The sequence below is a fragment of the Pocillopora verrucosa genome, chromosome 14 (genome assembly GCF_036669915.1).
Source record: "Pocillopora verrucosa isolate sample1 chromosome 14, ASM3666991v2, whole genome shotgun sequence".
NCBI classification, from domain to species: domain Eukaryota; kingdom Metazoa; phylum Cnidaria; class Anthozoa; order Scleractinia; family Pocilloporidae; genus Pocillopora; species Pocillopora verrucosa.
This window is the reverse complement of record NC_089325.1, coordinates 9284731-9304219: the sequence shown is the minus strand read 5'-3', so window position 1 is coordinate 9304219 and position 19489 is coordinate 9284731. Positions and strand designations below refer to the sequence as shown.

General features: G+C 39.0%; 3 protein-coding genes across 3 annotated transcripts; 1 reads left to right on the top strand and 2 right to left on the bottom strand.

The window, feature by feature from the left end:
- The first annotated feature begins 1866 nt into the window (after window positions 1-1866).
- Window positions 1867-3947, top strand: LOC131779721 (uncharacterized). The gene is made up of 3 exons (XM_059096303.2): window positions 1867-2146; window positions 2820-2939; window positions 3694-3947. The coding sequence occupies exons 1-3, from the start codon at window positions 1916-1918 to the stop codon at window positions 3814-3816; spliced, it is 474 nt and encodes a 157-aa protein (XP_058952286.2). The 5' UTR covers window positions 1867-1915; the 3' UTR covers window positions 3817-3947.
- Window positions 3948-4045: 98 nt separating this feature from the next.
- On the bottom strand, window positions 4046-4717 carry LOC131779733 (5-hydroxytryptamine receptor 7-like). Its single transcript, XM_066161717.1, has one exon. The coding sequence runs from the start codon at window positions 4715-4717 to the stop codon at window positions 4046-4048; it is 672 nt and encodes a 223-aa protein (XP_066017814.1).
- Window positions 4718-6853: 2136 nt separating this feature from the next.
- Window positions 6854-16692, bottom strand: LOC131779716 (uncharacterized). Its single transcript, XM_066161893.1, has 12 exons — window positions 16639-16692; window positions 14225-14499; window positions 13708-13855; window positions 12991-13296; window positions 12161-12503; window positions 11721-11860; window positions 10812-11180; window positions 9717-9941; window positions 9184-9429; window positions 8657-8788; window positions 8068-8553; window positions 6854-7537 (listed from the first exon to the last, which is right to left on the bottom strand). Exons 2-12 carry the CDS (start codon window positions 14473-14475, stop codon window positions 7292-7294), a joined length of 2892 nt encoding a protein of 963 aa, XP_066017990.1. The 5' UTR covers window positions 14476-14499; window positions 16639-16692; the 3' UTR covers window positions 6854-7291.
- Window positions 16693-19489: the final 2797 nt, after the last annotated feature.

Here is a 19489-nt window from a genome sequence, read left to right as displayed (position 1 = left end):
GACATTAAAAAAAAAAAAAGATGGTAATAAATGAAAATGGATGAAAATTCTAAACCTATACACTTCTAGTTCAGGAAAACCTGTAGTGACGTGTAATATTTTCATCACCCAGCTATTCTGTCAAGGCATTCTAGGCGCTCGGCACCGCTACGACTTGAGATTCTCCTACGGGGTTGAGATATAAAAATGCATCATTTTTTTTTTTGTCTCAAGGACATATCAGTTTCGATTCTTCCACAATTTTCGTCTTTTTTCCTAAAAACGGTATTAAATAAAAGAGTTGTTATTTCTTAGACATTGACTTGAGATATCATCACAGCAACACTAGAACCTGTTAAAAACCTTTTTTTTTTACCTCTGTTTCAGAGGTAAAAACTCAAAATAAGGGCGTTGACACCCGGTTTTTATCTTTTTTACCGTTACCAGCATACAACGATTCATCTTCAGTTTGTAAGGTTTGTAAAATCTTATGATAAGTTTGGTCAGAGCCACTTTAATGTATTAAAAATTTAAGTTGGCTCCTACTCTACAGCTTTGTTAGAGACTTTGCAAAAGGACAAAACTTGATATCTTGATGATTGACGGTATTAAAACTCGTTGCCATGGTGACGTTACACATCTAAGAAAACACCTTAACCTGTCTAGAAACGACTGCGAGAGAAACTTGGTTTTACATGAGCTTAGGCCAATTATTACATAATCAACGTGCTCTGTCTGGTTTCAAGTGCATAAGTTACCTAGCAATGAACAAGTGAGCAAAGGCATGGCCCAGATACAAATTAGATCTGTTGTGAAGTATGTACTTTTCTGTAACACGACTAACGCAAAATTCCTTAAACTTTGAGCAACCTCGAAAGCTGTTTTTCAGTTTTTGGCGAGGGATACACACAAATACATTAAGTCCTAAGTTTTTCTTTGTAAATCCTAGAAAGTTTTTTGAACCGCTAGAGACTTTCACAGTCCGAAAGTTGCTAAGAAGCTTCGAACTCAAAAAATAGTGCGAAGTATTTAAGACCAGATTTTTTCAGTAAAGTTCGTTTTCTATGTTAGTGTAAAGATCTTAGGTAATGTTTTATGTTGGTCCTATGCCTAAGATAAACAGTGAACGCTGTATGCCTAGACGGCTCGTTACTAAAAATAAAAAATTCCTTCTAAGTGGAATTTTTAAAAGCGTAGAGTTTGTGAGGTATAAATTAAACCTGTACAAGGTAGACCATTGTTGTTCAGTGAGAACATACTGTTTCATATCAGAAAGCTCTCACGAAATAAGGAGATCTTTACCCATATTGATGGATGTAAATCTTATCAAGATTCAGGAAAATACTACTTTGTTTTATTAAAAAGGCGCTGCACTTATCTAAAACGTTAATATTTTTAAAAAATTAAATATAGTTAAAAAAATTTTTTTTGAGTTGTTCTTGAAATCCTCGATTAATTCAGAATCGAAAAATGGAAGGGCACCCTCACACAATGGTTGATTTTTCCCGTCCTTTTCGTGATAAGAGCAGGAGAAGGTTTACCTGAGGAGGGCTCTTAATTTGTTTGCTCTTTACAAAATCCGTTAAATAAATACTTCTTTACTCCGAGAAACTTAAATTACATCAGGCGCAAAATTATCAGCCCGCACAAAACTAGTTTCCTCTGACTAAACGTCAACACGAAACAAAAGCTTAGCAACACGGTGAGAAAACAGACTTTTTTAATTTAACACGAAAATAATTTCTTTTAAGTTGCTCCGCAAACAGGCGGTAGGCGGTAGAAAAGCTGTCTAAACACATCGAAGAGGCTTTTGTCTTCTCGATAAAAGATGCGCGAGGAACGCGAAACCCTCGCTTGAACCGGGTTCTATATAAAGAAGCCTGTGTATCCCTTTTCACAACGTGTTTCTAGAGCACTGAGACCAGGACGCGTCAACATGAAGGCAATTCTAGCTTTGTTGTTTCTCGCAGCAATTTCCGTCTTTGTTCAAGCAGAATGGGCGTCGGAATTCCACCCTCAGGCCATGTTGGAGTACGTCAGGGGAGAAGACCATGAAATGAAGAGGCAGCTTTATCATTTGGTGAAGATGGACAATGGCTTCGAGACAAGCTTCAAGCGTGAGTTTCAGCCGAGCGTTAGGCCAAGCATTCAACCAGGCTTGTTAAGAGTAAGTATAGAATCACACCCAACACAGTGGTCAAACGTCGGGCATGAGTAAAGAGATCAATTTTTGCCAGCTGCACGCCAATTTCACGCCAAATATTTCATAGAAAAATATTATAAACAACTCCTGTCAGGCAAGATTTGTGAAAATAAATTGAAATCATAGAAACTTAGGTAAAAAAAGACAAAAATACGGAAAACGAAAACTCGACCCTTCTCTTTATACGGTTTTAAAACAAGTCACTGGTTTAAGCGTTCGTTTAAACCTCGACATGACTACATAGGACTTAGTTCTGGCAGTCTGACAGCAGCTATTACAACTTTCGCAGCTGCGCAAATGTTTGACGTATGTGTTATCGCGGCTATGAAGAGAGGATGAGGTAAGCTCAAATAAAAAGTAGGCAAAGATAGATGTTCAATTCGTTTATTGTGAGATTGAAACAAAGAGAATCAAGCCTGTCCCAGACAGTCAGTTTAGGGCACGAGCCAAAACGAGTGGCGGTTCGCGAGAGATTAATGTGAGTTAAGAGCATGGCAAAACGTACAAAGAGATCTGAGTTCCCGATTTCGACCGATCTGCGATCCAGTACTACGCCACAGAATGCTCGAAGAGATGAGGTTGTTCCCTTAAATTACATTCACTTGATCTAATTTTGATTAATTTTGTTGGATTGAAGTGTGTTGTGCAGTTCAAGAGTTGTAAGAATGCAGCAAACAGCGCCTGTGAGGAATTGAGATGTCTCAAGCAATTTGGCTTGTGTCTCAAAAGTGCAGACTACGAACCTTCCGAGGAAGAGGTACGTTCTTGTTCCTTTTTATATTTTTCTTTCACTCTCTCGTTAATTTTCCCTCTCTTTACCCGGTTCTTGAAACATTGCAAGGAAACAGAGATTCAAGCGGGTTAGTGTTGGGAGTTATTCCCAAATTGAGTCTGTTTACAAGTTTTTCTCGCGTTCTACCAACTTCCAGCATGAGATCACGTTGTAAAAACCCTGAAAAACATTCCCTGTTGCTTAATAAGATGTTTAACTCTTTGCTTGTCTTTAACTTCAATTCCCTGCCCTCCCCTCCCTTAATATCATTTCAGTTATTTCAAAGGCCCTTACTAGGGTCACTCAATTTTCAAGATCCTCTCATTTTCATACCCAGTGGGCAAACCACTCTTTCCCCCCTCCAAACCCAGCGATAATCAATGAATGGTCTCCCACTGATGTAGATCCAGATTAGTAAAGTAAAACTTAGAATCTTAACTTTTATCTATGATTGGTCCTTAAAAATCGTGCCATCCTCTCAACCAATCAGATGCAAAACCAAAAGCAAAAGCGAATTGGTCAATGGCGATTTTCTGCGCTTAAAGCGGTTTGCTTTTTTTCACTTTGAGTCTAGTCATTGGTTAATTATAATGTAAACCTTCGCTCTGATTGATCCCTTATATTATTTTGTTTTCAATTTTCGAAACTGAAATGAAAACTGCTCTACAGGCCTTATGCTATTTATGCTAGTAAATACATTGAGGGCTGACTTATTGCTATTCTGCTTCGTCCTATACAGAAAAAGTGTTTTCCCATCATCCCTTGTTGTATGATGATCAGCAAATCGTGCGAGGAAAAGCTTTGCTGTGTGACACGATTTGGGGAATGCGTATACAAATTGCACATTGGAAAATTGCAGTAAAGAAAAACGACCCCTTGTCTTGGAAACAGGAAAAATCTAACAAAGCCTGCAAATTAATTGTAGTTTATATCGATATCATGTTGCCATCATGTAACAAGTGTAACATTAAAAGAGCCTGATTGTTATAAAAATGTGTCATTATGAATGATTTATTGGATTCCTAGTTCGTTCTGGGTGAGATAGTAGCTCTTTGGACAGAAGTATTAAGCGAAAACAACCTTAAAATGTGTCAGACCTCAAAAGTCTGAAATAGCTTGGTTAATTTGCTTTCTAAAAGCAGTGACTTCTGCCTTTCCCACCGTTGACTTCTACCCTCGTGCAAGACTCCCACTTGAATCGTGCGAATCCTGAGAGATTTAAATATTCGGTAATAAGCGAAAACTAGAACACATGCTGTACTAAGCACTGCCGTGTTGGCAAAAACAAACGCAAAATTGATATAACCTGTCTTGATGTATGTCAGTGATAATAGCACAGACATGATCCATAAAGCCATGCAGATTTTTATGGTGCAAGACAAAGTGACATGACATTTATACCACAAAGAATACGATATGGCTAGATATCTATCAATTGCAAGAACACTAAGGGTTAATACTGAAGTAGTGCATGACATGAAATAGCTCAAATGCGTAATATACACGGCCAGATCATTTACTACACTTCCTTGCACTTCCTGATATGTGAAGTACACCGCCATCGGTTCTGTTATGGCGCCCGCGGTCAAATCTGCCAGTGCCAGGTTAGCGATTAAGACAGTGAAAGGTTTGCGCAGTTCTTTGTAAGGGTCTTGATAAACTGCCAACAAGACGAAAAGGTTTCCCGCGATGGTAATGCACGAGAGGCACAGTGATGCAATCATAGAGAAGTAAGAAAGATATGTTGGTGGTTCACAATCCATCTTTTTAAGATTGTCGCCCCAGAGGGAAAATTTTAGCTGTTGGTCTGTTAGATGTGCAGTTAAGTTGTGGTGCACAAGTCTTCTATCAATAAGGAAGCAAGAAAACTGAAATAAAACAAAAAATATAGTAAACTGCTGCATGGGAAAGATGGTGAATTTTAAAGCTCGATAACGAAATAAAAGAAATGGTTCTTATAATATATATATGAGTCGTAATTTGAACGGAGTTGGAAAAGGATATTCACGAACGCTGTAAATCGTATCTTACCTGATCCAATCGTTTCGACAGCTTAGATTGTTTTGTTGATATGCCTAAATTTCACCAAAATTCCAGCAGGATGGGGAAAGCAAGTCTAAAAGATTGACGAGTTCATGCTAAAACTCCCCGCGAAGAAGGGCTTAACTGCAGTTTGAATCATGCACTTCTGCCACCTTTCAACGAAATTGTCATCGAGTTACTGATGACGTAAGCAGTAGGAAATCATATTCCTAACTGTCGGCTGGTTTAATGACACAGGCGTAGCTGTAATGTATTTGGTGATGATAATATCGGCTTTTTTGCTGAAGATGGAGTTTACACGAATTCAAAGTGGTTAGAATGAAATTTTAATACCAAGGGTTTTAATCTGAGTAAAATTCTAAATACTCGAATTTTGTTCAACCTACATTGATATTCTAAGAAATCGTTCCAGAAAATGTGAAAATTCTCTAACATCTTTCAACATAAATAAAAAGACAATGCTTTGAAAGGTTCTCGGTGCAATAATTGTCACGTTCAGCGGAGTCTTATTAAAGATGGAATATTACTTACATCTGGCAAATTACTGCCGGATGGAATTGTTCTTGGAAACTGTTCCTGGGAAAGATTTCTCCACGTTATTGGTTTCAAAACCGCTATTTCAAATGTTATCAGAATCCTTGTAAAGGATGTAAAGGAGGTGGCTAAATTAAAACTTTCAGTTTAGGCTGAATAAATACGGCAACTCAAAATTTACCATTGAAAAAAGTCAAGGGCAAGACTATCAACGTAATAATCAGATTCCCCTTTCAACTCTCTCCAAAGCCTCTTTGGATTCTAACCTGAATTGCAAGACATTGTGAAAGCTGATTTGACGGAACAAAAACACTTAGAAGGCAAAATACCCACTCATATTTGCCGACCTAATGATTGCGAAGTCATTAGATCGAAAACTGATCTGTTTTCGCTTAATAATTTTTGTGCCATATTAAAAATGAATATTCATCATTATCAAAACAAATTTGGATCTTTCCTATTAGTTAATTGGCTTCTGGCTTTTAGAGGTATTATATTGAAGTTCCGTTGTATGAAATTTCTCCATTTTTTTCGTTTAGAAATGTAATGTTTTGCTTTTGTTGAAAGTATGAAGAAAACTTGAACCGATTTTTTTGCCAGTAATTAATGCCTTTTACACATACGGTTATCTGCAGTCTAATTAAACTCTTAAAAGTGGTTAGAATTTGGGGGCTGCCTTGCATTTATAATCTCTGAAATTTAAAATTTAATTTAAAGCACATTAATTTTTCAGATATCCACCAAATGTTCCACAAAAAACAAAAGTTGTTCATAATTGCTTCACAACTAAAGTTCGTAAATTCAAAACACGACTTCTTGAGCTGAAATTTGCCACCGGGTGCATTCTAGATATTGAGAAAATTTTTAATGAGGAAAATATCAGTTCACGAAATCCTTTCTTTATGAAAACTGTTTATACATTGAGCTGGTTATGAAATATAGTTTGAGGCACAAAAATTGATTATTTACCATGGTTGTGTCAATCAAGTGTCTAGGTTTAACAAATTTTCCATCGGTATAAATTAAACCGAAAGTTCTCTGGCGAAACATGAGCGAATATACACAACAAGAAACTTTTCCATCCGTTCAAAGGTATGTTTTCCAAATAGCTAAGCACTGAAAGAAGGATCTTTCTAAGCACTCGCAGTCAAGCTCGTTTCTTTGGCAAATTATTTTCAGCACTACTGATAACGTGAGAAACGATTCTAATTGCGTTTAACGATATTTCGATTAATGCGTTTATCAAAAATCCTTTGAATACATAGAATTGATATTTAATCAGGATTCACGTTCAGAATTCACAAAGTGTGCATTTTTTAATTTTTCCCTTCGTTTTTCTCTTAGAATTAAAAATGATAAACTGTGGTCGAAAACGTACTACGGTTTACATCGAAACATTACCACCGCAGCTAAAAAGACCATGTAGTTCTGCACAGATTTTATTTTCCGACCTGACATCAAGGAAAGAACAAGCAATATAACAGTGTTGGGTTTAAGTAGATGCTAAAGGAAAAGTGAACTCTTACATTATGGTGGCAGGGAATACTTATACCGAACGTTTAAGTATTACCTTATCGCCACCCAGTTTGGTCAGTGAGTGGTAGATCGGAAACTTTTGCAAAACTGAATTTACACATCAGCAGGGATACCTCACAAAGAAAAGTGAACTTTTACAAAAGGACTTTCGTGTCTACAAAGATAAAATTTGAGGAAATTTCACAGTCTGTGAACCATACGAAGTCCCATTTAACGTCTAACCATTACACGGTAGTTCCAGAAAACCAGATTTTCCTTGCTATTTTCACTTCGGACGCGACTTCCGCACCATCGATTCCCACGAAGGAGATGTCGTAGTTGTTCTTGGTCAAGGGGTCTTGAACCTCTCCAAGCTCGATCTTTGGTGAACCAGAGATGCTCGGAATCTCCACCTCGGTTCCATATCTGAGCAACAAGTCCTCCACCTTCTCCGTGCCAACATGATCAGGGACGCCATCAAGCTGAACCACCTTTTAAGATTGAACGGAGAGAATTATCTTCAAAAAATTGTGTCCTGGGGCAAGACAGTGCACTATCACGAGGATCATCTTAAACCAGAGGCATAAATGGAAAAACGTCACTTGGCAGAGAAAAATATGGAATAAAATAACATGCTGTTCAAGGAGTAGGAAAATGGCATTTGGCTGTATGCGGACTCATTTAGTAAACAAAAACTCTTGTGCAGGGTCGTAACCAGGGAGGCCAGGGGTGAGCATCTTACCCCTCTCCCCTGTAAGGTAGTGATTCAAGTGGTGAAAAAACAAGAATCCTAAACCTTTTCCGATGTTGGACACTCTGTAATTTTCCGGTTTGTCTCCTCCCCCCTAATCAATTAAATTTAGCTGAGCTCCTTTTCTTACGTGAAGTTGATGACGGTGGTTGTCAGAAATGTTGATAAAACACTTTCTTGTAGCGGTTACCATGTAAATTTTAATCTCTGAGAAGAAATCGTCTATATATGAGACTTTCTTTAGTTAGCTAAACCAAAAAAGTCATTTACCTGAAAGAAATCTGGACTTTTGGTCGGAATGTGAAACAGGAACACACTCTCCTTGTCGCCATACATGAAGTAGTTAGCGTGATCTGGGTAATCGCCCTTGTCAAAGTGCTCGTAACGTGGAACATCAATGATCTTCATCTCTACAGACATGAATGGATTCTTGTCATGATCAGAAGGCATACCAACGAAGCAATCGAACTCTTCCTTTTCACCAGCGTACTCGGACTCTTCAAAGAAGATTTCGTGGAACCTTTGTCTTTTGCTTCTAAACACAATTGGCTGAGGCTCACTGCTGGCCTTAGGCAGTTTTTCTTGCATGGAAATATACTTTTCGGCGTCTTTGTCTTGGAGGAACTTCAGTTTCACCACGTTGTCATACTGCTTGGAAACATTGTTGAAGTCTCCGATGTAAGATGCGATCACTTCGTTCTCCTGATTGACAACTCCTGTGGTGACAAAGTTGTGGAGAACTTTGGCATCGGTGCACTGAAAAAGAGGTATTAAAGATAAGGACAAGAGCTAACTTAACTGACAAAAAGCGTTTCCATTCCCGCTCCCACCCAAGAAACAAGATATGATACTTCCTCACCGTTCCAATTGCGTTAAGGATTGCATTCCTCAAAATGTCACCCATGTCGTCTAAGAATTCTGTGGACGTGGCCCATGGATCCATGCAGGTTGTGATGATGAATTTGACAGGTGTGTCATTGTCGTGCTCCAACTAAATTTCAAAAGAAATAATAAAGATATATTGCCGTGAACGAAGAAAAGATTAAAAGCAACCTGAAATCCAGGTTGCATTCGTCTTGACTTCACGCAGCGATTGGTCTAGAAAATTCGCGCCATTCTCTGGACCATTATTAAGTTCGGTTTTTACTGAGAGTTGTTATTGGCTCCGTTTGACATCTAATATTCCTCTGATTAACCATAGTAAGCACTTTTATGATTTTGGGTTCTGCTACTCCATCGACAAGTGCTGTAACAGAGAATCACACGGCTGCAGTTGTATGCGCTAAGCTCAGAAAAGCGATGGTAATAACCCTGGATTATCATCGGCCCTTAAAGACATTTGTCATTATGTATCTTAACCCCCATATATAGCCCCATGATTCCTACCCCTAATCTTTTCTTGAAATTCAGAACAGCAGCACTGTGTTTATGGGGAACCAAACTTGATGCTGTCACAATCATTGGAACTCGACGCGCGGTGTGCTCGCTAGATGTGTGACACAGGTCCTGGAATAGTGCCAAGTTGATCTCATTGCACTTTTCAACACTTCTGTTTCCTTTCAAGTTGGCAGAAAAACACGGTGTCATGGTGTCAGGACCAACCTCCAGGAGATACTCCATAGCTTCTTCATCCTGTAAGTTAAAGAGGCAGCAGGTTACTTTCTAGCCAGAATTTTTTTCTTGTTAGATATCAAGATACGATACAGACAATCTTTGAGCAATTAATTGAACTTCACAAAGTACTCCACGCCTCCTGAAATAATTTTCATTAAAAAATTGTTAAAACCCTCACTTGACTGATATTCTCTTCCAACATGGCAGAGGTAATGTCAGGTGAACTCATTCTTCCGGCCCGATTCAGTAAATTCCTCATCAGAAAAATACGTGACTCTGTACGTGGATCATTGAAAAAAAAATACCTTAACGAGTTCTTCGTTGCTTTTCCCCAGAATCCTCTCTCTGATAAACTCCTTTTGCTGCTTTTCTGACATCTTTTTGTATATTTTTGGAAGCGATTTCGTCGTTTCCAAGACAAAGGTGTCATCGTCCTGAGCTAGTGTTACCCACAGGCAGTACATGATCTTGGCAGTAAACATGCATTCAGCTAGGATACGACCGTAGCCATTCTTGTCGAGACCGATGACCTACATATGATCACATACGAAGCATGCAATTACACACCAACAACACAACTTCTGCGTCTTCAAATTGCTTAAAAATCTTGGAACATTATATGATTTTAAGGTTTGAATGAAAAATATTCTTGTCACTCAATTAAATGAGGACTATTTTTGGGATCATTTATGACCAGCGTGGAACTAAGACAAATAGTCTGAAAGCAAAAATTGTCTTTCTCCCAACAAGTGACTTCGTAGCTTGGTTGGTTGAGGTGCCAAATCACAATCAGGAAGGCACGGTTTTCTAATCAGACTCTATAGAATTAGTTCGAAGTCTAAATTTTTTTCTAGAATGCATTCGCTTAAACTGCAATTTGTTAGAGAGGATCTATTCATCACATTTGGTACAGAACAACGGGTCAAATTAATATAGTACATATACTTATTGCAATGAAAAACCTCAATTGTACTTCAGATCTATGCCGGAATATCCCCGAAAGTGTCCGTCTTTTTTTTTTTTTTTTTTTTTTTTTTTAAATAATTGAGGAATTTTTTATTTGGAAAGCGAGAGGAAGGGCAGGTTTGTATCTAAGGACTGGTTATCATTATTCCTTACTTTGGGCTGGTGGGGGAGGGGGGGGGGAGAAAAGGTTTTGTTTCGTGTTTATGTAACAATAAAATTTACCTTATCCCCTGTAACATCCTTATAATCATTCCCCCCCCCCATCTCATGCCGTGAATTTTCTATAGTTCCTCCCTTTTATACTCTGTGTTGATCCTGATCCCCTCACCGTCCTCCCTGAAAGCCATATGATCCTTCCCCATAAAAAAAATCATCTTCCCCTTCCCCTTCCCCTTGCCCCCCTCCGACGTGATAAACGACGAGTGAACTCTTACCCTGTTTGCCAACATGACCCCAGCGGCAGCAGCTCCTGGTTTGGATCCTTCGATACCGATGTCTCCAAGTCTCATGTCTCCATGATAATACACAACAGTGGTGGTGATCTGAAGAAAGGTGTTCATCAACTTGTCTCTGTAGCATAATGCTCCAGCGGGGTAAGGACAGAAGCCAGATTTGTGTGGGTCAATAGTGATGGTATCGCACTGGTCCATGGCTGACAACTGCTCTTTAACATATGGACTCAGCCACAACTCGGGAACAAATCCCTCGCTACCAGCGGCTACAAGATTACTCTTAGGATCTCGTAACATGCTACAGAAGTATCCTCCCCAAGCCCCGTCCGCGTGCAAGCTGAAGCAAAGGCCCTGTATGACGATAAAGAAGAGTGAATGAAATAGCTTGGCGCCCCAGCATCGTGATTGTAATGTGAGATAACATTGAGGTTTAACCTTTCGTCTTAGATTTTAAGAAGAAGTAGAGATACGTGAGGCCGGAGAAAAAACATAATTGCAACCTGACCTAAGAGCGGTTTTAAGTGCGAAGAAATTTAGAAGTTAGTCATTTGAAGTACGTTTAAGCAAGAACAAACATGATCCGCTCCTCTGGAGTCCTTGGCCTGACGACAGCATTATCCCAAGCCAACCTGCTCCACAACTGCACTTACGTAATTCCGAATTTAAAAAAAGTCGTTCAATCATGTTTAAATTTGAGAAAGGCTCCAGTTTCAGGCTCAAAATATGGGCAGAACTACAGTAAAACCTCGGTTACTTGCACAGAAACCCCGTTTTCAGTTATTTACTACTTATTCAGGCAAATCGAACTCTTTTTTGTTTCCCCTGGGAGTTCGAATTTGAGTTAGCGGGGTTCTACTACAGAAGGGGTTCATTCTGTTCTGTTAGATGTACCTTAGCTCTAAACTTTTCTCGAAGTTCCAAAATCGCTGTGAGTGGATCCAGCGCGCTCTCTTCTGTTGTACCCATAACAGACAAAACTGTAATCACCGGAATCTCGTTTTTTAGTTTTTCCTGCAAAATTCTTTCCAGATCTGAAAAAAGACAGCACGTGCAAGGTGAGATTCATTCGAATGCTATAAGTAAATTTTAAGTCGTGGACGTCAGTGAAACAGTTCAAAGTAGCCGGATTGGGTCTATCGGCCTACATTCCTTCCTCTTCCAGAAAGGGTTTTGGATCAAATATTAATAAGCACGGCTTTAGACTTTTGTAGCGCAAACAGTGAAAGTTAAGCCAAGTAGGTTTTCGTGCTCATTTTTTCTTTACCTTGTCTACTTTGTCGTTCTCTTACACTCAAACCTCAAAGTTATATCGAGCATCATAATGAACAAACCCTTTGGTTCCATCCGTGCATCTTCGTCAACTGCCACAGTGACGAGGCTCTCTCGTCCCAGTCCTAGAATTGTAACTGCTTTGGTAAGGGATATGTGTGCTGTGCTTGGTACAATCACACAAGGACTCTGTGTCAACATGTGGCGGCGAGCAAACTCTTGCGCTCCAACAGATTCATAGAGATACTGCTCCATGACGCCCATGAACTCTTGATGCTGGAGACCAGTTAAATCTTCCACGTCTTTTGGCATTCTTAGAATGGTGTCGACGTCAAGATTGAGGAGTTCCCATCGGGAAGCACTCTGAAGTTCTCCTTTTTCTCCTCCTCTTTGAGGAAAGGTTATCTAATCAGGAATTAAGCATGAAAGATATAGCTGGAAATTGTTTTCCTTTTTTTTCAGTAGAATACTGTTAAACATATCCTTTAAAGCGGGCCAAAAGTTTTCCAGCATGGAATTGGCTTTTGTCGGCACAGAATTTTAGATCGGGTTGTTTGAAACTTGAGAACATCAAGCCATCAAGCTATCAAGCATGGCTATCTTCCGAGCAGTCTTCTTAACAAAAGTAATGATGGTAGTGACTATGATAATGATAAAAATAATTGAAATCATTAGATATATTAACCACTTCGATTACGCAAAAGTAATCAGTAGATCTACCTGAGGAAAGGATTTAATGTTCCCATGAAAATCTTATCCGTTGATATACATGCGAATTACGTTTTGAACGAGTCCACCTTACAAAAGCTGAATGACAGCGCTAAAAAACACAGAAGCTGACGCCAATTTCGTTTTGAAAGTTATTAAAGTCTTTTCCCTTAAGTATATTCACCTTATAACCTTTAGCAGCAGCAAGTTTTTCTTCCTTCAGCAAAGCCTCCTGCAATCCTAATGGAAAGTATTTGACATTTCTTCCAGCCCAAATTGCTTCAATGTTGGCCACAGACCCACCAGCAGTGAGGTGACCCATGGCTTTATCGCCATCATATCCCAACATGATACACAAATCCTTCCCAACTTCCACCTCGAACTTTGTGGTAACACTCGATAACTCTGCTGCGCAGTTGTTCTGGTTAAACAACATGGCAGTCATATAGCCAAGGTTAGCTGGCATGACTGTCTCCCAAAGAACGTGTCCCTGGAGACAAAACAAATATATAAGCTGATTTATAAAGTGCTGTATAGTACTTTGTTCATTTGGTTAACCAGACCCATAGAATAGGGGGGAGGGGGGAGGTAGATTTCTGAAGGAACTGTGGTGCTGCATCGGTGGGAGAGTATAACAGGGTAATTAAGTAACATAGTGTCTTGCTGATAACAAGCGGAACCTTGGGTACATGCCATGACCAATTTGTCGTCTAACTGTACCTACATATCAACATTTTATTTATGATTGAAGAAAGGGTGATTGCAGAAAGAAAGCCGATCGAATGATACTTGGCCGCCAAGTTACGAAACTGAGAGGCTGGTGTTTATGAGAACGTAAGCAAGAAGGATATCCTCAAACACAATCAGGATGAGGCGAACAATTACATGGAGGAAAAAATACCTTGTATCTAGAGCTAAAAAATGGCACAGATTTCTCCAGGTCTTTCTGCAAGTTGTCCACTTCTGTCTTCAAATGTTCCATGGAATTCTTAAAAGATGCAGCCTCTCGGAGCTCATCCGTCACATACGGTGGATCACAGGGGAAATAGCTTGAGTATCAAAATGCAAACTTGGTCACTTTTGCAGCTATGACTGAACTTGAACGACTGAGCTATTGAATAAGGTATTTGTTCACTTTCATGGTTAGAGAATTGTCTGTCTCTTGAACAAGTGCAGTCAAGGAATTGAACAGACCCTATTTCGTGCTCAATGGATTTTATGTGCATATTACCCTTGAGGTAACAACAAACCTCGTCCATGCATAGAATGTTTCATGCTGTCACTCAAACTGCCTGTTAAAGCGTTTTCTCTGCAGGTGGCAAAAAGTCCGTGGGAAGGGATGATAAACGAGAAGTAATGGCTCTCAAGAGAGAATAATTGAACCCTATTTTAATTTCTCTTTCTTTTGAAGAACTCACTTGTGACGGAATGCGATATGATGGTCGATAGCTCCCGTCAAAAGGTCTTTAAACACATCTCCATTTTCCGCTTTGGGCCCTAGGAACCAGGCTCCCAGGGCTGCCCAATGGTCATGTTTGCCTTCTTTATTACCTCCACGGTACAGAACTTCTCGCCGCGGAGTGTACATAGGGGCCTTGGACAGTCGAGGTTTCCTTCCTCCGGAGCCAGCGGCTATTTGAGCCGTTCTTTTCTGGCGTGGCCGAAACATGGTTTCAGTTGTTTCCTAGGAAATCTTAACAACAAGATAGTCGTATATTAGGGTTGGATTAGCGGATAGAATTCACTTTTCTAGGTGGATACTCACAGTCGTGAATAAAAATTGAGGCAACAAATTAACCCTTTAACTCCCGTGAGTGACCAAGACAGAATATCTCCTTACTATATCTACACAATATCATGCAAACAGGTGATGAGAATAAGAAATAAATCCATTATGGGATTACAAATTGATCCGATACCCAATTCTCCAAACTAACATAATGAGAATCATTTGGCAGACAGTAAGGAGAATTACTAATGAGATCATGGGAGTTAAAGGGTTAATGTCAGTATCTAACTGTGCACCTACCCGTCCCCTAACCTAACAACAACCCTAAGTTGTTAACAAATAACTGTTGATGGGTTGGGGAGGGAGGGGTGGCTGCGTACTTCCTTGGCCACGGACATTAATCCGAGATTACTAAGCCAGACGTCCACTTATTTTAAATCCAGGCTCGTAGATCACGTTTCCTCTTTCAATGTGGTTTTGCTCAGAAAAATAACCTCCAAGTCCCTTTTTTTTTTCACCGATATCTCCCTACTTCACAGCTCCTTTCGTAAATTTGAAGTGAACCATAAAAACGAACAATTAGGAAAGCGTGCATCTAAGATTTTCATGCACGTTCTAGAATCAATTTATTTTACATCCATGTGCAATCATGTGTATCAGATAAACAAAAAAACGATTTTTTAAACTTCATAGTCCGAAATCCCAAAGCTTTAATTGACATCATTTTAGACGGACCGCACTGAGAAGTATTCCCTGCAACAAAACAATTGTTTACGGCAAGTTGTATATAATTATGCACAAAGGCACACTACACGTGATTGGAAAATTCCGATGCAAGACTTTGCTCTCTCTCATGATCTAATATATGGTGAAATTTCCGCACAGCTCCGTACCACATTATGCATTCAGTTCTTGGATAGAGAAAACAATGACAAAAACAATACATTTCCACTGGAAAAACAGATTTGTTTTACAATAGTATGGAGCTGTGCGGAAATTTTACCTAATATTTATATATGTCTCGAGATAGACTTATTTTCTATTGACATCACCTGATCTGTCGTCTTAATAGACTGACGAGTGATTTCCCAAGACGCGAGCAAGAGCTATCGCCAAAATGAGCCTATTTGTAACCTCGCGGCTAAAAAATGATGATTCTGTTTTGCAGTCGTTTAAAAAAGTAATTAGCAGTCTGTATTAGATTTCCTTTCCGTCTTATTGCCCAAAATAGATGTGTTAGTTGATTATCAGATTACCACCGAACAGTATATACGAGTTTTGAGTTTAATGAAAGCTTTAAATCTAGCGTTAGCAGCTGATTTCTACACAGGCATTTGAATTCAATATACATGCATTGCTAAAATATAATGGGTATTTCGGTAAAATTTCCGCACAGCCCCATACTACATTATGCATTCAGTTCTTGACTAGAGAAAAGAATGAAGGAAGAAGACATTTCCATTGGGAAAACAGATTTGATTTACAATAGTATGGGGCTGTGCGGAAACCTTACCGGTATTTCGATTCATAGCCTAAAGTGTTTGCAATTTGTACATGAAAACGCGCCTGGTTGGATAATTGTAGTCGGTGGATCGCGTTGGTACAACTAAGCCATAATCCATTCAAATAAAAAACTATCGAATCTGCACGCTCTGAAAGTGGACCACAGAATAAAAAATTCCCGCAAAGATACACTATTTATAGTCTTATGAATCATTCAGAGATTGTAGTTGGATTTTTCACAGCGACAGGGCGCTCTGAGAGTCCACGAGGATAAGTTGCATTAAAAAGTTCGAGGATGAGAATTCAAGATGCAAAGTATTGTTAGAAAACCCTAAGCTGTCAAATTTTTAGTTTACTGCATGACCAGCTACTGGGCTCAAATAATTTACCGCAGACCGTACACTTTAAATGATTGAACTAAACCATAACAAGTGAAATATTTCGTACACCAATAAATGTAAATTTCTCAGAATTAACTCGCGTTTTCGTCAGCGCCGTCTAGTGCCAACGTTTAGAACTTCACAAAGGCCTCACTAGTGTTATTCTGAAATCTATAGCTTAGATAATTCTTCAAAGACCATAAGAGCTTGTATTCCTTACCTGGAATATATCGGAGCCTCGCAAAGCTGTTCTGCACAAGATGAGCGCTGCTTTAGTGAGCATAATAAGTTATAGGCGTGGCTATTACTTATTATGCTCCATAGTTTGGCAACACCCGACTGTGTAAACACACGCAGCCTGTAAGTGGTACGTGGTTTGAGATGCCACATATTTACACGTTTCGGGAAATTACTTGGAATGAATCGTGCAATCCTAAAACCACGTTTGATACAACCTCTTGGAGATTTCTAATTGAGTTACATCAGAACAATCATTTTAGCTCAAAAATATTTACGCCTCAAAAGTGAACTGAAGAAATAAAAAACAGGCGTGAGAGTTATTAAATGCTATCAGCAAGTGCGCTGAGGTGTGAACGAGCTGGAAGGAGCATGTGTGCGTGCCGCCCTAATTAAGTGTGCAATGCTGGTTAATCAGCAGAACAGCTTCATATACCTTTCAGGATCCAATCGTGAACAACTGTAATACTTACTTGAGAAAAAACCCTAGACAAGCGAATAAAAATGGTCGAGGTCAAAAGCATATATGCAGTCTAGATAAAAAAATAACGTGACCTTTTCAACTTGAAAAAAAAAGAAACTCCTGGAGGGATTATTTTGACAAGTTGTTTTTAAAGTGATGAGCATTTGGCGAGAAAATATGTAAATTAAAGTACTTTCTTTGTTTCATAGGCGTGTAGAAGACCATCGTCAAACGAAACAATAGTTACACTGGGCTAAGTCGTCGAGCAAACCGAACTGAGAAAAATCTTTTAGGTTGGTTTTGATCATTCTTCCTAAATATAAATACAGAGAAAATTTTAAATTATGCGAGATGAAAGTGTGGGAATTTAATTTGATGCGGGAATTGCTAAAATTACAATAGGCCGTGCAGCTGCAAGCGTTCTGCATACTAGAACAAAAACTGTTCAAGCGAAAACTACCAGACCACAATACAGCCAAAGGGAAAAGAATTGAAAGTTATATGGCCATGGATACACATGTTAAAAACACATGTTATAAATGATTTTTCGTGCATTGATTTTGCTTTTCACGCTCTGAGAGTCCACGAGGATAAGTTGCATTAAAAAGTTTGAGGATGAGAATTCAAGATGCAAAGTATTGTTAGAAAACCCTAAGCTGTCAAATTTTTAGTTTACTGCATGACCAGCTACTGGGCTCAAATAATTTACCGCAGACCGTACACTTTAAAGGATTGAACTAAGCCATAACAAGTGAAATATTTCTTACACCAATAAATGTAAATTTCTCAGAATTAACTCGCGTTTTCGTCAGCGCCGTCTAGTGCCAACGTTTAGAACTTCACAAAGGCCTCACTAGTGTTATTCTGAAATCTATAGCTTAGATAATTCTTCAAAGACCATAAGAGCTTGTATTCCTTACCTGGAATATATCGGAGCCTCGCAAAGCTGTTCTGCACAAGATGAGCGCTGCTTTAGTGAGCATAATAAGTTATAGGCGTGGCTATTACTTATTATGCTCCATAGTTTGGTAACACCCGACTGTGTAAACACACGCAGCCTGTACGTGGTACGTGGATGCCACATATTTACACGTTTCGGGAAATTACTTGGAATGAATCGTGCAATCCTAAAACCACGTTTGATACAACCTCTTGGAGATTTCTAATTGAGTTACATCAGAACAATCATTTTAGCTCAAAGGTATTTACGCCTCAAAAGTGAACTGAAGAAATCAAAAACAGGCGTGAGAGTAATTTATTGCTATTAGCAAGTGTGCTGAGGTGTGAACGAGCTGGAAGGAGCATGTGTGCGTGCCGCCCTAATTAAGTGTGCAATGCTGGTTAATCAGCAGAACAGCTTCATATACCTTTCAGGATCCAATCGTGAACAACTGTAATACTTACTTGAGAAAAAACCCTAGACTAGCGAATAAAAATGGTCGAAGTCAAAAGCATAATGCAGTCTGGATAAAAAAATAACGTGACCTTTTCAACTTGAAGGAGCATGTGTGCGTGCCGCCCCAATTAAGTGTACAATGCTGGTTAATCGGCAGAACAGCTTCATATACCTTTCAGGATCCAATCGTGAACAACTGTGATACTTACTTGAAAAAAAAACCTTAGACAACCCAATAAAAAATGGTCGAAGTCAAAAGCATATATGCAGTCTGGATAAAGAAATAACGTGACCTTTTCAACTTGAAAAAAAAAGAAACACCTGGAGGGATTATTTTGACAAGTTGTTTTTAAAGTGATGAGCATTTGGCGAGAAAATATGTAAATTAAAGTACTTTCTTTGTTTCAGAGGTGTGTAGAAGACCAGCGTCAAACGAAACAATAGTTACACTGGGCTAAGTCGTCGAGCAAACCGAACTGGGAAAAATCTTTTAGGTTGGTTTTGATCATTCTTCCTAAATATAAATACAGAGAAAATTTTAAATTATGCGAGATGAAAGTGTGAGAATTTAATTTGATGCGGGAATTGCTAAAATTACAATAGGCCGTGCAGCTGCAAGCGTTCTGCATACTAGAACAAAAACTGTTCAAGCGAAAACTACCAGACCACAATACAGCCAAAGGGAAAAGAATTGAAAGTTATATGGCCATGGATAAACTTGCTCTTGTCTTCAAAAAATTCCTTTCTTCTTAATGTCCAACTCCCTCAAAGATTTAGTTTGGTGGGGCTTGGTCGCGCCTTTGTCGATTAAATCGCAGTGCAGTAAAAAACCGCATTCCAGTTTACTGCGTAAGACTCGTCCCTTACAAATATCACATGTCATATCAAGCTTTGCTCTCTAAACCATAGAAAATTGGCATCTTTCGTTCCTTTGTGCGGAAAACATATGTTATAAATGATTTTTCGTGCATCGAT

What these genes read in the sequence shown, in the direction of transcription:
- LOC131779721 (XM_059096303.2), top strand. Translation starts at nt 1,916, where the DNA reads ATGAAGGCAATTCTAGCTTTGTTGTTTCTCGCAGCAATTTCCGTCTTT. An exon ending in TTCAACCAGGCTTGTTAAGA is followed by an intron (nt 2,147 to 2,819) that starts GTAAGTATAGAA and finishes GTTGGATTGAAG; the next exon opens with TGTGTTGTGCAGTTCAAGAG. An exon ending in ACGAACCTTCCGAGGAAGAG is followed by an intron (nt 2,940 to 3,693) that starts GTACGTTCTTGT and finishes CGTCCTATACAG; the next exon opens with AAAAAGTGTTTTCCCATCAT.
- LOC131779733 (XM_066161717.1), bottom strand. Translation starts at nt 4,717, where the DNA reads ATGGATTGTGAACCACCAACATATCTTTCTTACTTCTCTATGATTGCA.
- LOC131779716 (XM_066161893.1), bottom strand. Translation starts at nt 14,475, where the DNA reads ATGTTTCGGCCACGCCAGAAAAGAACGGCTCAAATAGCCGCTGGCTCC. An exon ending in CATATCGCATTCCGTCACAA is followed by an intron (nt 13,856 to 14,224) that starts GTGAGTTCTTCA and finishes TTGATACTCAAG; the next exon opens with CTATTTCCCCTGTGATCCAC. An exon ending in TGCACGGATGGAACCAAAGG is followed by an intron (nt 11,861 to 12,160) that starts GTTTGTTCATTA and finishes GTCTTTTTTCAG; the next exon opens with ATCTGGAAAGAATTTTGCAG.